Source organism: Zootoca vivipara, chromosome 9, assembly GCF_963506605.1.
Source record: "Zootoca vivipara chromosome 9, rZooViv1.1, whole genome shotgun sequence".
In the NCBI taxonomy this organism is placed as follows: domain Eukaryota; kingdom Metazoa; phylum Chordata; class Lepidosauria; order Squamata; family Lacertidae; genus Zootoca; species Zootoca vivipara.
In genome coordinates, this window is record NC_083284.1 from 569,142 (window position 1) to 585,457 (window position 16,316).

Here is a 16,316-nt window from a genome sequence, read left to right on the forward strand (position 1 = left end):
TCTATGACACAAACAGAAGGAAGCTGGTTTTTTACTCCTGTGGAGAGTAGAACTTAAACCAATGGTTTAAAGCAGAGCTTTCCCAACTGTGCGTCGCAACACATCATTGTGGGTCGCTATGTCTTGCGAATGCTCCCTGTGTTTCTCCAGGGGCTGGAAATGGGTTAGTTTAACCTCTGGTTAACCTGACTGTCCCCTGACTGTATTGCAAAATGATGCCGGTCTAAAAAGTGTGTTTCCAACATGAAAAGTTTGGAAAGCTCTGCCTTAAAACTTGTAAGGAGATTCCGATGAAACATCAGGAAGGAAGGGGCAGCCTCTCCTTCCTCGGAGGTTTCTAGGCAGAGGTCGGATGGCCGCCTGCCAGGGATCCTTGAGCTCCGATTCCTGCATTGCAGGGGGTTGGACTAGAGGACCCTTGGGTGTCCCTGCCATGATGATCTGCCTTTCCAGCTGCTAAAGGCGATGAAGCCCTGCCATGTTTGAGAGGAGCAGGAAGCAGTGGCGGCGGCGGCGGAGGTGGTGGTGGTCATCTCCCCCTGCCGCCATTTCTGCTTCCCTCTTCCCCTCTGCATGCTTGTTTGGGAAATGGATGCAGGAAGGTTTTTCTTCCTCTCTCAGAAGACCAGGACCTGGGCGGTTCTACAAAAGGGAAGAGGTCGGTCAGTAGTGGCTGGAGGCAGCCACGCTTCTGAATAGCACCTGCTAGAAACTGCAGGAGAGGAGAGAGGACCTAACAGCATGAGTGGCTGAACCCCCTGCTTGTTTGTGAGAAAAGGATGCTGGGTGCTTTGCAGGGGGCTGGACTAGATGACCGTTGGGGGACCACTGGGGTCCCTTCCAGCTCTGCAGTTCTAGGATTCTACGGCCTCATCCAGCACAGCTCTTCTTCTTGCAGAGGGGAGTTGACACCCAGGGGTGCATTTCCCCCCTTTGCTCGTCCTCCTAGGGAGCAGGGTCTCTGCCTTTGGCCTCCTCCAAAAGCCCTTCCTGCATCAGACTGAGTGGCGGAGGGAAGAGAGAAGTGTTGGCTGGGGCGGAAGTCATGAGAGTGTTGCTCCACGGAGCACCTGACGTCCCCTGGCAAGCCTCCTCTTCTTCCAGGGCCTGCAGCTGCCTTCTGGCCCTGGGGGGCTTGGGCTGGAGCTGCAGAAGTGCCCAGAGAGGAGCCCCTCTACCCCCGCCCCCAGGACCCTTGATGTGGGCAGAGGCGAGAGGCCTCCTGGTTTGCAGGAATCCTTTGCTGCCACGAGCAGGGCAACAGCCTGGCCATTTCTAGAACAGCCCTGGAGGAGGAGGTGGCTGCCCAAACGCCTGGGCAGGGAGAAATGTGATCGGAGCCTGTTTATAGCTGCTTCCAGGCCCCTGCCCAGCCCTGCCCGCTGTTGCAACACGCTGCCAAAGTTGGCATCCCTCCACTTCCACGCAAGCAGGAGCTGCCCTTGGAGTTTGGCCCAGAGGCTCTTCGTTGCTGTTCTGTGCAGCCAAGAGGGAAGCGCTGGGTTCAGACAACCCCCTTTCCCTTGGTCCCCTTTGACTACAGGTGGAGGTCACCTGGGCGGGGGGGGGGGAGCCCCTGGAGCGGCGGCTCCTTCCCCCAGTCTCTCCCCTGGGGAAGCAGAGCAGCAAGACCAGCCTAGATGTCCGTTCCCCCCCCACTGCAACCGGAGAGGCAGCGATGTTGCTTAAGGGAGCCACAGGGCAGAAGGGCCCATCCTGCCAAAAGCAATGTTGGGCGCGGAGGGGGCTTGGACCGTTACATGCCTTCTTTGCAGAAGGGTAATTAGAGAGATGCCCAAGGCTGAGCTGTGACCTTATGCGAGGGTCTGGTCCTGGGGGTCCGCATGCAAAGGCCAAATGGGGCACAGCCAAGAAACCCCCCCAGCCGCTCCCAGCAGAACCATCCCTACCAGTCTGCAGTGGGCCTCTGCCTCACTCACAGGCCTCTGGGAAGGGGGGATGAGATCTGATTGCCCCTTCTAATTCTCCATTCATTTCCCTGCCTTTCCATGCAAGGCTGCAATCCCAAAAGTTGTGAGACTGCCGTATGCACACACACACACACGCTGTGGCCGGGGGGTGGAAAAGCAAGAGGCCTTTTCCCTTTCCCAAATGGGACAAATGCTTCCACACTGGTGGCTAGCAGTGAACATCTTTATTCATCTAGCAAAACACAGTTCAGCTCGTAGACAGAAACGGCGGAAACTCTGAACACAGAACTCTTGTGAGCAACACCACATTTGCGACCTGACTTGCACCCACGGGAGCCCCTCCTGGGGGCTTCTCGCTGCTCTTGGGCCAGGGGAGGACCGGGGTGGGATGTGGAGTCCAGCCCCCTGGGGAGGGCCAAGGGCTGCATGCCCCCTCCTGGCAGCTGGCTAGTGATCAGAGTGCCAGGAGGAGAGGGGAATTAGTCCTGTCGTCCGAGGCTCCTGTTGCTGGGCTGATCCTCTTCACCTGGCACTAGAAACCACCTAACATGACTCCCTGCCCCCCGCATGGTTGGTTTGAAGAACTCTTGCTCAGCTTCTCCTTAACTTTCTGTTTCTTGCTAAAATATTTTTTACACTATATGTAAAAAAATAAATGTGACCATTGGTAGGCAAACCCTCCTGTCTAGCCTCTCCTGGTGGGAGGCAGAGAACAGCAGGACCCCAGGCAAGAGGGGGGGGGCAAGGCCAGGGACTCCCACCAGCACATGGCCCTTTGCATCCGGGAGAGAAGCTGTAGAAGGGCCAGGCCTGGGGGGGGGGAGGCCTGCATCAGAATTTGCCCCCTCTGGGCCAGGAGCCACTTCAGCCTGGATCCCAGCACTCCGAGGGTCTGGGCGATAGGAGATCACTTCCGTCAGGGACAGCTGCCCACTTTTACCAGCCTGGTTGGGGCCAAGCCCCCTTGACAAGTGCCTTTCTAATAGGAGGAGGAGGAGGAGAATATGAGGTGTGGGGTGTGAGCAATCCTCCTTCCAGCTTGCACAGTTTCTTCTCTCTCCCCCTTCAGGTCCCTTGGGTCCGTGAGTATGAGGGCCCTGGGAAATATTCTCGGTTCTTCTCCCCCATCGCTGGGCAAGGATGATGGTGGTGTCCCGGGTTCTGGAGCCAGAGTAAGTGGTCAGCGGGGGGGGGGGGGGAGGGGGAGGCAGAGACAGCAGCTCCTTGGGGCTTTGAACAGCATGAGGTTGAGAGCAAGTGGGGGGGTGGGGTTCCACATGAGGATTTGTGCTCCCTGCCTTGCCCGGAATGCAGACAGTGGAAGGGAGTGTTTGGGGGGCTGTGGCCCTAAAAGGAGGAGACAAGTTGGGCCCCTGATGCTTGTTCCCTGAGCCCCCTCTCTGCAGGATGCCCAGAGAGCCTGTTTCATCCATCCCACCCCCGCCCCCCCTCCAGGCCTGCCTCCAGATGGTCCCCTCCTCTCCTGCAGGGCTATGCCAGGACATAGTGGATTATCTCGCTGAGCTCGAAGCCGGTGACCGCAAAGGCGCTGCCCTCAGGGTTGCAGAAGCGGGCGCCACAGATCATGGTGTCAGTCACGCATTCCGCGTGGCAGTGCTGAATCTGCAGGGAGATTTGGGGGGGGGGACCTTGTCATTCCGGGCGCCCACCGTAGAGGAACTCCCTGACCCCCATCCTCTGGCAGGGACAGGAAGAGAGCCGTGGGCTTGCTGCAAGTCTTCCACTTCTGACTGGGGCACAGCGGGGGGGGGGGAGATAAGTCACCCAAATCCCTTTCATCCTCCTCCTCCTCCCGCCCACCCCTGCCCTTGGGAGGCCCTGGGCTCCCTCAGCCTCCGTCCTCTGCCCTCTAGACCTGCTGCTCAGCTTAAAACAAACCAGGATGTTGCTTCAAGGCTGTGCAGTTCGTTTGGAAACAGATTGGGGAGGAAGCACCCTGTTATTTCGGGGGGGGGTGGATGTTGGGCTGCCGTGGGAAGGGCTAAACCTCAGGGGCAGAGAGACTGTTCTGCACGGCAGGTCTCCGATTCAATTTCGAATGGCATCTCGCAGCCAGGCTGGGAAGGGGACCTCGGCTGAAATCCCAAAGAGCTGCTGCCAGCCAGTGTTGACAGCACTTAGAGGCTGGCTCGGTATAAGGCAACTTCCTGTGGAGAGGAATGTCCCTAGGTGGCAGGGGGTTGGACTAAATGGCCTTGGGGGGGTCCCTTCCAACTCTACAAGGTTATGATTCTGTGAGAACAGAGAGGCAGAGCTGCTGGCCCAATCCAGCCAAAGGGCTTCTGTCCCTCTTTTTTGAAGTTTGTCAGAAATGTCTGCCCCCCCCCCATCGTCAGCATGGATGCTCCTGTTTCCGCCAAGTTCCAACTCAGGCCCAGGAGGAGGAAGCAGGTTGCATGGACGAGCCCCAGCTGAGCCCAGGAGCCCCATCCAGTGGTGGAGAGTCCCCCTGAACACAATCCAGGGGGCAAGGGTGGAGTGTGGGGTGGGCAAGCAATAGGAGATATGCCCCTGGCAGAAGTGCCTGGAGGAATCACAGAATCTAAAGAGCTGGAAGGGGGCCCAGGGTCAACTGGTTCCAACCCCTGAAATGCAGGAATCTTGGCTAAGGCATCCATGACCGATGGCCCCCCAAGCAGGCAAGCCAGCCCTCCTTACTGACCTCAATGCCCTCCGTGTCCTGGCTGGGGCTCAGTTTCCAGACTTGCACAAAGGAGTCCTCCGCTGCCGACAGGAGCTGTGGGGGGAGAGGAGGAGTCAATGGGGCTTGGGCCTCCCTTCACTTGTTATTGTTGATTGAATTTATATACCACCCTATCCCTGGCGGTTCACAGAAAAGATCAACATAAAAACCGTAAAATCAAAACCACCACCCAATAACTCCCTTGTGTTCTGGAACCCTGGCCTGGGAGAGCTCCCCTACGGTAGGAGCGACTGAGAGCACGTGCAAAGGGCAAGAGAAGTCAAGCCGGCACCTCCTGATGGGAACTGCCGCTGGAGAGAGCCTCTCCCCAAAATGAGCGATGGCACTTTGGTCGCCAGAGCTCCTAGCCCCTTGGCACAGGTTGTACTGATCCCCCATGAAGCCACTGAACTGTTAGTCTGGGCTATATCCCGGGGCAAGGAGTTCCACTGGTGCAGGCTCACTCCTGCCCAAACCTGCTGTCTGGCATGTCAGTGGCCCAGTCAGAGGAGGCCTTTCACATGCGATGGAGCCTGAAGGAGAGGAGATGCAACTGGATTGTGCTTCTCCCAGAAGGGAGACACTTCCGTGACTCTCTGCCCGGTCTACTGCACCTGCAAGGCTCTGCCCTGCCCCAACATAATAATAATAATAATAATAATAATAATAATAATAATAATAATAATAATAATAATCTACTTCTGCTTCATTGACTATGCAAAAGCCTTTGACTGTGTCGACCACAGCAAACTATGGCAAGTTCTTAAAGAAATGGGAGTGCCTGATCACCTCATCTGTCTCCTGAGAAATCTCTATGTGGGACAAGAAGCTACAGTTAGAACTGGATATGGAACAACTGATTGGTTCAAAATTGGGAAAGGAGTACGACAAGGTTGTATATTGTCTCCCTGCTTATTTAACTTATATGCAGAATTCATCATGCGAAAGGCTGGACTAGATGAATCCCAAGCCGGAATTAAGATTGCCGGAAGAAATATCAACAACCTCAGATATGCAGATGACACAACCTTGATGGCAGAAAGTGAGGAGGAATTAAAGAACCTTTTAATGAGGGTGAAAGAGGAGAGCACAAAATATGGTCTGAAGCTCAACATCAAAAAAACCAAGATCATGGCCACTGGTCCCATCACCTCCTGGCAAATAGAAGGGGAAGAAATGGAGGCAGTGAGAGATTTTACTTTCTTGGGCTCCTTGATCACTGCAGATGGTGACAGCAGTCACGAAATTAAAAGACGCCTGCTTCTTGGGAGAAAAGCAATGACAAACCTAGACAGCATCTTAAAAAGCAGAGACATCACCTTGCCGACAAAGGTCCGTATAGTTAAAGCTATGGTTTTCCCAGTAGTGATGTATGGAAGTGAGAGCTGGACCATAAAGAAGGCTGATCGCCGAAGAATTGATGCTTTTGAATTATGGTGCTGGAGGAGACTCTTGAGAGTCCCATGGACTGCTAGAAGATCAAACCTATCCATTCTTAAGGAAATCAGCCCTGAGTGCTCCCTGGAAGGACAGATCGTGAAGCTGAGGCTCCAATACTTTGGCCACCTCATGAGAAGAGAAGAATCCTTGGAAAAGACCCTGATGTTGGGAAAGATTGAGGGCACTAGGAGAAGGGGACGGCAGAGGACAAGATGGTTGGACAGTGTTCTCGAAGCTACGAACATGAGTTTGACCAAACTGCGGGAGGCAGTGGAAGACAGGAGTGCCTGGCGTGCTCTGGTCCATGGGGTCACGAAGAGTCGGACACGACTAAACGACTAAACAACAACAAACAAATAATAATAATAATAATAATAATAAGAAGAAGAAGAAGATACTGTTTATACCCCACCCATCTGGCCGGGCCTCCTCAGCCACTCTGGGTGGCTTCCAACAGAAATATTAAAATACAATAATTTATTAAACATTAAAAGCTTCCCTAAACAGGGCTGCCTTCAGATGTCTTCTAAAAATCTGGTAGTTGTTTTTCTTTTTGACATCTGACAGGAGGGCATTCCACAGGGCGGGTGCCACTACCGAGAAGGCCCTCTACCTGGTTCCCTGTAACTTGGCTTCTCGCAGCGAGGGAACCACCAGAAGACCCTCGGCGCTGGACCTCAGTGTCCGGGCAGAATGATGGAGGTGGAGACGCTCCTTCAGGTATACTGGACTGAGGCTGTTTAGGGTCCAGTATCTCCTGAGAAATCCCGACTTCCTCCAACGCAGGATGGACTCACCTTCCCCGAGAGGGGTGCCAGGTCCAGGGCATAGATCCAGCGGGCATGAGCACGGACTTCCGCTCGCAGGATCCCGCTTGCTGCCTCATACAGGCGAATGTGCCCGTTGCCATAACCAGCCGCGATGATGCCGTTCCACAGCTTGACTGAGGAGCAGGTGCACCTGGGCAAGGAGGGGGGGTCTTGGGTGAGGCTCCAGTGCTAGGGGGCAAAAGCAACTGCTGGACATGCAGGGCCCCCCCCGCTTGACCCCCAGGGGCACCTCTGGACAGGACTGGGAAAGGGGCCTGCTTGGAGCAAGGCAGGCCCCTGGCAGAGGCTGGGGCCAGCCTGCTTCTGCTCAGGCCCTGGAGTGGGGCAGGGCTGGGCTGAGCTGGGTTCAGGGCAGTGTGCTCTGCTCCTCCCTCCTCCCCTGCCTCCCCCCATTAGCCAGAGGGGTCAAGGCTTAGTTTCCATCTCTCTCTGGGTCGAGTGCTTTCAGGAGAGCCAAATTCCCGTCCCCAGAGCAGGCCCCTCTCTTTCCGCGCTTACTCAGAAGCTGGGATCTTGTTGGCCAGTGTGAACTTCTCTCCGGAAAACCAGACACACAAGGCTCCAGAGTCATCGGCCGTCACCAAATCAGGCACTCCTTCCTGCAGGGGGGGGGGAAGGGCAGAATCAGCTCATTGCCCCCACAACGCTTGGCAGAAACTCACCCGTGAAAAGCGCATGAGGAGGAGCTGCAGGACAGCTGCTCCTGCTCTAGGCAGGAAGGCGAGCACAAAGCTGGGCGCCATGCACTGCCGAGGGTGATGCTTGCTGTTGCCTCCGCGTTAAAGGTTTGCAGGACTTGACATGACATGGCCACCTGTCTTGAGCTAAGATTCCTGCCTTCCAGGGGGTTGGACTAGATGTCCCTCGGGTCCCTTCCAACTCCAGGATTCTATGGTTGAAGAGGCTCTTCCTCAAGCTCTGCTCTTGCCGCAGGGAGCAGGGAGGATGCAGACAGGGGCCCCCCTGCCTTGGCCCATGGCCTCTTAGGTTGCCACAGAAGCACCCTGCAATGATCCTTCTCCTAGGGTGCCCCCACAGTGAGCCTTTTAATTCAGGCCAAAGGGCTGGGTGCAAAGCGCCTGGGGCCAAAATGGGACTCCATTTGCTTCCCAACGAGCTCAAGGCGAGGCGGGGCCACGGCCAGGCAAGCAGCAGAAGCTCCCCCTGAGCAGGGGGCTCTGGGGGCCCTGTGGGAGCAGCACCCACCCACCCGGCGGCTCCCGGCTCCTCCTTACCGGCTGCTCGCACAGCTCGGCGCCAATGTCGGTGATGGAGTCGCAGTGCCTCTCAAGGACTTCGCTCAGCGTGATGTTGGTGCCTTTGGCGGGGACGTCGAAGACGAGGACAGACCCCAGGGACGTCCCTGCAGAGGGAAGGCGGGCAAGGGGTTTCTGAAGCAGCAGCCCCAGGTGGGCCAGTCTCACCTCACCTGCGGAGGAGCAACCTCCCACCGGCCCAGGCGAGCTCACCGTGGCAACCCATTCCTTGGGGAATCTGCCTTCATGCAGGGCGAACAAGTCCTCTGGAGTTAGTGGGTCCTGGCTAGCTCCGCAAAGCCGTGCCACTAGCTTTCCATTCCCACCGCCAAATGCAGGGTCAACAAGGTTTACCTTGCCTGGGCCACTTCACTCCAGCGGAGATCCCTCCGTGGGCCAGATTGCAATTCCTGCAATTTCTGGCATCTGCGTCTGCACAGACGCGATTTCCGGTGCGGCGGAAGTGAGTCCCTGCGCCGGTTTAGTGCAGCGGGCGGGGACTTGCCTAGCAGGCGGCTCAGTTTGGGGGCGGCTCGTGGGCCAGTTAAACGACCCCCATGGGCTGCTTGTGGCCCGTGGGCCTTGGGTTGCCGACCCCTGGCCAAACGTGTATGTGTGAAATTCAGCCATGGGGCCAATCCCTTCTGCAACTGCTGCCACTGACACAGCAAACTGAAGCAATGGGGTCAGCCCCCTGACCAGCAGTGCCTTTGCCTGTCCTCAGCTCTCCTCCTCTGACCTTCCCCCCGCCCAGGTCCCTCTCCTGCTTCCTCACCTACGCAAACAAAGCGCTGTCCAGTTGCCGCGATCCCACGAGCTAACACGGCCTTCCCTGGAAAGGAAAGAATGCAGAGATCAGGCAGCCGCAGAGGCCCGGGCCTGGCTGGGGGTCTTTGCCCCAGACAGAGCTCCCTGGGCGTGAAAGTGCACCCCTCCAAACGGGCAGGAGACATGTGCCAGGGAGGTGCCTTGCTACTCGCCCCTCACGGCTTTGGAGGTGTGCACTGCCACATCCCCAGCAGGGGGGAGCGATGCAAATTCAGAAGAGGGTTGGGTTTCTAAAAAGTTCAGCTCCGAGGCCTCTGCTTCTTCTCCGACCTGCTGAGATGCAACTTCAGAGAAGACATCAGGACTAGAGGAAAAGAGAAGGAGCCTACAGGAATACGAGACAGGAGGATTCCAAAATACCAATTGTATCTGAGGGCAAGACCCTACTGGTAACTGGTCTCCAATAGCTAAGAAAAGAGGGTGTTTTATAGCTCCTGTTTTGGAAATGTGATGTTTGTTTGTCTATAGAAGTATTTATATACTGCTGCATCATACAAATATTTCACAGTGGTTTACATGAAACGAGCAATAGATTAATAAAAAGTTTAAAACAAGTGAAAAGCAAAAAGAAATGAAAAACAAACATCAACAGAGCATTATGGAAAGATGTACTTCTTGGTGGACTGCATAGGCCTGGCAAAATAGAAAGGCTTTCAGCAGGTGTTTATAAGTTGGCACAGAAGGCACACACTGAATCTCTAGTGGCAGCATGTTCCACAGGACTGAGACAACTTCTTGTACTTCTTTTTGAAATATTTTTGGTGGTTCTTTTTTTTAAGGGAGGGGAATATCTCCTGTCTTGGACAAAAAAGGCGGGACAGGTGAAAAAAAGGCTATTGCTGCTGCTTGAGATAGGAAAGCTCCATGGAATTTCACTGTTTGAAATATGGCAACGGCACTTTTGCACTTGAAAGCAGGGGCCCTTCCCAAGAGATCATCCTGCCAGGAATAGAAAGGGTACCTGGAGGTGACTCCAAGCCCTCCAGGGCATGCCAGTAGACCATGATGGACCCGTCCGACTCGTACATCTTGGAGGAAGAGGGAAAGAGCAGAGAGAGAAAGGTCAGAGGCGGCAGGCAGTTCTCAGGGGCCAGTCCGCATCCCAGAAGACGGGGTCTGGAAGGTCACCAGCTTGAGGCCCTTCTAGGGCAGAGGTTTCCGTGGGCCCTGGTTCCATTTCTCACCTGGATCCCCTTCCGTGAAGTCAGAACCAAGAGGACCCGGGAAGGGAGGACACACCAGGCAGCCTGGAAGACAAGGGTGCAAATACAGGAAGCAGGAAGATGTCGGGTGCCTTTCTCTTCTCCACCCTCTGCCTGCTTCCCCTCGGCCACAGAGCAAAGCACAGAGATTGAATGAGGAAGGCAACGCTTCAGAGCGCGTGCAAAGTGCCTTCCAACTCTCCCCTCCCTGTGGAGTAAATGCAGCCAGGGGAACCAGGCTGCCATCACCTGTTAAGCACGGAGCTGTCCACCTGGGGGCCAAAGAGACTCTGGGCGAAGGGTCTTATGTGGACTTCCTCATCCTCCGTCACCTGTCAGGGGTGAGGGAAGTGCAGGATCCAGCCTGCTGCACGAAAGCTGGAATGCAAGGACGCCAGGTCCTCGAGGGACAGAGAAGGGCTTGCCGATGGCAAGAGCTGTTCAGCAGTAGAAGGTGGTGGTCAGGGATGCTTTAGTTGTGATTCCCGTATTGCAGGGGGCTGGACTAGATGACTCCCTGGGGACCCTTTCACTGCTACAGTTCTATGATTCTACGTCTGTGGGCAGCAAGGCAGGGAGATCCAAGGAGGCTGCCTGAGATGCCACCATGCCCACAAGCCACAGAGCTAATGCAGGCCTAGAAAGGTGCCAGCGACTGACTGGCTCAATAGTGAAGGAAAGGCATTCTGCACGGGCTCAGAGGGCACTGCCCTCTTTGTTGTTCCTTTTGCGCATTCTGGACTGGGAGTCTGAGAGAAAGATCTGGGGCTGAGTTTAAATAAAGCCCTGCACTTAGAATCATAGATTCATAGAGCTGGAAGAGACCACAAGGGCCATCCAGTCCAACCCCCTGCCAAGCAGGAAACACCATCAAAGCATTCCTGACAGATGGCTGTCAAGTCTCTGCTTAAAGACCTCCAAAGAAGGAGACTCCACCGCACTTCTTGGCAGCAAATTCCACTGCCGAACAGCTCTTACTGTCAGGAAGTTCTTCCTAATGTTTAGGTGGAATCTTCTTTCTTGTAGTTTGAATCCATTACTCAGTGTCCGCTTCTCTGGAGCAGCAGAAAACAACCTTTCTCCCTCCTCTATATGACATCCTTTTACATATTTGAACATGGCTATCATATCACCCCTTAACCTTCTCTTCTCCAGGCTAAACATACCCGGCTCCCTAAGCCGTTCCTCATAAGGCATCGTTTCCAGGCCTTTGACCATTTTGGTTGCCCTCTTCTGGACACGTTCCAGCTTGTCCATATCCTTCTTGAACTGTGGTGCCCAGAACTGGACACAGTACTCCAGGTGAGGTCTGACCAGAGCAGAATACAGTGGTACTATTACTTCCCTTGATCTAGATGCTATACTCCTCTTGATGCAGCCCAGAATTGCATTGGCTTTTTTAGCTGCTGCATCACACTGTTGACTCATGTCAAGTTTGTGGTCTACCAAGACTCCGAGATCCTTTTCACATGTACTGCTCTCAAGCCAGGTATCACCCATCCTGTATTTGTGCCTTTCATTTTTTTTGCCCAAGTGTAGTACCTTACATTTCTCCCTGTTAAAATTAATCTTGTTTCCTTTGGCCCAGTTGTCTAATCTATTAAGGTCATTTTGAAGTGTGATTCTGTCCTCTGGGGTATTAGCCACCCCTCCCAATTTGGTGTCATCTGCAAACTTGCTCAGGATGCCCTCAAGCCCATCATCCAAGTCATTGATAAAGATGTTAAATAAGATTGGGCCCAAGGCAGAACCCTGTGGCACCCCACTAGTCACTTCTCTCCAGGATGAAGAGGAGCCATTGATGAGCACCCTTTGGGTTCAGTTAGCCAGTTACAAATCCACTGAATGGTAGCATTGTCTAGCCCGCATTTTACCAACTTCTTTACGAGAATATCATGGGGCACCTTGTCAAAGGCCTTGCTGAAATCCACAGCATTCCCTTCATCTGGCCAGGCGGACTCCTCTCCACCCCAGCCTGTTCCGATCGCCCTTTCGATCAGCATGTTCTGGGCTGGCCAATGTTGACGCCTCAGGGTGCTGATATTGGCTTCTCAGTGACAGCAGAAGAGCAGCTGCCCTGTGGGGAATTGATCGGGTGGGGACTGGGTGGCCGGGGACGGTCTCTCCTCCCTCCCTCCCTCCCTCCCTGCCAGCCCCGTTACCTGGGTGATGATGGAGGCCCCGATGCCCAGGCTGCCCTCCTTGGCCTGCAGCTGGCGGTGGGAGAAGCTGAGGCCGTCGTCGGAGGCGCTCACCATGTTGACGGTGCTCCCATGCACACTGGCAAAGTAGGTGAGCTGCTTGGCTGGCAGGGGCAGGACGCTCAGGTTGTTGTAGAGCGCCAGGCTGCTGTCCTTCAGCAAGATGCTCTTCTCCTTACGGTACATCTTGCTCGGGGGAGACTGGAGGAGGAAAGGGGGGGCGGAAGGGGCATGAGGCCAATAGGCATTAGAAGGCGGCTCCTGAGACAGGCAGCAGCACAGCTTGAGAGCCCGGTTGAAGTACTGGCCTCCAGGACTGGACTACAACTCCCATCAGGCCCAGCCAGCGCTGCCAATGGTCAGGGGTGATGGGAACGGCAGCTCAGCCATGATGAATGTCCACCTAGGGGGTTGGACTAGATGGCCCCTGGGGTCCCTTCCAACTCTTCAGTTCTATGAAGGTCTGCAGCCCTGGACCACCACTACCACCTGAACCTGCCAGGATTGCTTTTGACATCTTCTGGAATTTTCGCCTTGGCCCCTGAGGCTGCTGGGAGGTGCCCTGGCCTCATTTTTTTTTAATGTTTGATGTTTTCTTCTGTTTTTAATATTCTGTTGGGAGCTGCCCAGAATGGCTGGGGAAACCCAGCCAGATGGGTAGGGTATAAATAAATAAGGTAAAGGTAAAGGGACCCCTGACCATTAGGTCCAGTCATGACCGACTCTGGGGTTGCGCGCTCATCTCGCATTATTGGCCGAGGGAGCCGGCATATAGCTTCCAGGTCATGTGGCCAGCATGACAAAGCCGCTTCTGGCAAACCAGAGCAGCGCACGGAAACACCGTTTACCTTTCCGCTGTAGCGGTTCCTATTTATCTACTTGCATTTTGACGTGCTTTCGAACTGCTAGGTTGGCAGGAGCTGGGACCAAGCAACGGGAGCTCACCCCGTCACAGGGATTCGAACCGCCGACCTTCTGATCAGCAAGCCCTAGGCTCTGTGGTTTAACCCACAGCGCCACCTGGGTCCCTGTATAATAATTATAATAATAATAATTAATTAATTATAATAAATAAATAATTATTATTTATTTCACACTCACCTGTGGCATAAGAATTACACACCAAGCACCATCTGAAGAAGTGTGCATGCACAGGAAAGCTCATACCAATGACAAACTTACTTGGTCTCTAAGATGCTACTGGAATGTTTTTTTATATATATATTTTGTATCAACCCCAAGCGCCAGGCGCTGGATTCATGATCCACAAAGGCTAACACCCTAATAAATTTGCTGGACATGCACAAGGTTCTTCACTGGTTTTGTTTTAATATGCATGCATTAACGAAAACGAACGCCTGCTGCACACACATATGAGGAGGGAGGGAGGGAGGGAGCAGGCCAGGACTCTGGTTGCCCTGCACTTCGTCCCTCGGGATCCGTTACCCGTTCTTGGCTCAGGCTGAGCTGCATGCAAGGTGGACAGGAGCCTTCCTGTGGCTTCCTCAGCTGCAGAAGCCCAGCTTCCTCCCTCTGCCCCCTCCCTGCCCTGGCAGGGTGCTCAAGGTGGCATGGACAGTTCTTCCCCTTCCCTGTTGCGTTTTCGCTGCAACCCTGCGAAGGGAGGCGAGGCAGAGAGGGTGGGACTGGCTCAAGGTCTGCCCACCAAAACCCATGCCTGAGGGAGGATTTGAACCGGGGTCTGGCACCCTGAGCACCCCTCAGGAACACTTCCAGCCTCTGGGGTGGGTTTATTTGGGGGTGGGGGACGGTGTGCCGACATAGGCAAACAAACTTGGCCCTCCAGATGTTTTGGGACTACACTTCCCACCGTCCCTGACCACTGGTCCTGTTAGCTAGGGATCATGGGAGTTGTAGTCCCAAAACAGCTGGAGGGCCGAGTTTGCTTCTGCCTGGGGCAGAGAGAGATGGGCCAGGGGCTGGTGCTGGGGAGACCCAGTCAGATGGGCAGGGTACAAATAATAAATTATTCTTATTCTTATTATCTGGAAGATATAATAAGTTCCAGAAAAACGTCTACTTCTGCTTCATTGACTATGCAAAAGCCTTTGACTGTGTCGACCACAGCAAACTATGGCAAGTTCTTAAAGAAATGGGAGTGCCACACAATTGAGCTCAACTACCACACAATTGAGCTCATTTCACACGCTAGCAAGGTTATGCTTAAAATTCTACAAGGCAGGCTTAGGCAGTATGTGGACCGAGAACTCCCAGAAGTGCAAGCTGGATTTCGAAAGGGCACAGGAACCAGAGACCAAATAGCAAACATGTGCTGGATTATGGAGAAAGCTAGAGAGTTCCAGAAAAACGTCTACTTCTGCTTCATTGACTATGCAAAAGCCTTTGACTGTGTCGACCACAGCAAACTATGGCAAGTTCTTAAAGAAATGGGAGTGCCTGATCACCTCATCTGTCTCCTGAGAAATCTCTATGTGGGACAAGAAGCTACAGTTAGAACTGGATATGGAACAACTGATTGGTTCAAAATTGGGAAAGGAGTACGACAAGGTTGTATATTGTCTCCCTGCTTATTTAACTTATATGCAGAATTCATCATGCAAAAGGCTGGACTAGATGAATCCCAAGCCGGAATTAAGATTGCCGGAAGAAATATCAACAACCTCAGATATGCAGATGACACAACCTTGATGGCAGAAAGTGAGGAGGAATTAAATAACCTTTTAATGAGGGTGAAAGAGGAGAACGCAAAATATGGTCTGAAGCTCAACATCAAAAAAACTAAGATCATGGCCACTGGTCCCATCACCTCCTGGCAAATGGAAGGGGAAGAAATGGAGGCAGTGAGAGATTTTACTTTCTTGGGCTCCTTGATCACTGCAGATGGTGACAGCAGTCACGAAATTAAAAGACGCCTGCTTCTTGGGAGAAAAGTGATGACAAACCTAGACAGCATCTTAAAAAGCAGAGACATCACCTTGCCGACAAAGGTCCGTATAGTTAAAGCTATGGTTTTCCCAGTAGTGATGTGTGGAAGTGAGAGCTGGACCATAAAGAAGGCTGATCGCCGAAGAATTGATGCTTTTGAATTATGGTGCTGGAGGAGACTCTTGAGAGTCCCATGGACTGCTAGAAGATCAAACCTATCCATTCTTAAGGAAATCAGCCCTGAGTGCTCCCTGGAAGGACAGATCGTGAAGCTGAGGCTCCAATACTTTGGCCACCTCATGAGAAGAGAAGAATCCTTGGAAAAGACCCTGATGTTGGGAAAGATTGAGGGCACTAGGAGAAGGGGACGGCAGAGGACAAGATGGTTGGACAGTGTTCTCGAAGCTACGAACATGAGTTTGACCAAACTGCGGGAGGCAGTGGAAGACAGGAGTGCCTGGCGTGCTCTGGTCCATGGGGTCACGAAGAGTCGGACACGACTAAACGACTAAACAACAACAACATTCTTATTATTCTTATTCTTCACCTGGCGGGCGCATGGCTGCCTCTCTGCCCCCCGACCTACCTCGCAGGGGGGGTGTGTGTGCTAGGGCTCTTGTGGCGAGAAAGGCGGGCTCGAGAGGCCAAGGAGGTTCCCCTCCCTCCCTCCCTGCACTCCGACAACTAGCTCCTCAGGGCCGCCTCCCGCCGGGACGGAACAGGGGCGGGAAGGGCAGGGCAGGTCACCGCCGCGCAGGGCGCATGCGCTCTCTCTCTCTCTCTCTCTCTCTCTCTCTCTCTCTCTCTCTCTCCAGCTCCGGGGGGGCGTGGCCTTGGTGGGCGAGGCGGGGTCCCGGCTCCTCCCGGCCCCCGCGACCCCCTCCCCGGCCCGCGGCGGCCGCCTCACCCGCCTCCTCCTCCTCCGGCGCCTCTCCCGGCTCTCGCCCGCTTTCCCGCTGTCATGGAGACGGCGCACGGGCGCGCTGACGTCACGACGGCGGCCGGCAGGGCGCGGGC

At 54.3% G+C, this 16,316-nt stretch overlaps 1 protein-coding gene across 1 annotated transcript; it reads right to left on the reverse strand.

Moving 5' to 3' along the window:
• Window positions 1-2,140: 2,140 nt before the first annotated feature.
• Window positions 2,141-16,295, reverse strand: WDR54 (WD repeat domain 54). The gene is made up of 10 exons (XM_035134563.2): window positions 16,207-16,295; window positions 12,354-12,593; window positions 10,174-10,236; window positions 9,951-10,017; window positions 8,937-8,993; window positions 8,141-8,268; window positions 7,404-7,504; window positions 6,873-7,035; window positions 4,615-4,689; window positions 2,141-3,554 (listed from the first exon to the last, which is right to left on the reverse strand). The coding sequence occupies exons 2-10, from the start codon at window positions 12,576-12,578 to the stop codon at window positions 3,423-3,425; spliced, it is 1,011 nt and encodes a 336-aa protein (XP_034990454.2). The 5' UTR covers window positions 12,579-12,593; window positions 16,207-16,295; the 3' UTR covers window positions 2,141-3,422.
• Window positions 16,296-16,316: the final 21 nt, after the last annotated feature.

What these genes read in the sequence shown, in the direction of transcription:
- WDR54 (XM_035134563.2), bottom strand. Translation starts at nt 12,578, where the DNA reads ATGTACCGTAAGGAGAAGAGCATCTTGCTGAAGGACAGCAGCCTGGCG. An exon ending in GGGCCTCCATCATCACCCAG is followed by an intron (nt 10,237 to 12,353) that starts GTAACGGGGCTG and finishes CTTGTCTTCCAG; the next exon opens with GCTGCCTGGTGTGTCCTCCC. An exon ending in TGGCACCCCTCTCGGGGAAG is followed by an intron (nt 4,690 to 6,872) that starts GTGAGTCCATCC and finishes CTCCCCCCACAG; the next exon opens with CTCCTGTCGGCAGCGGAGGA.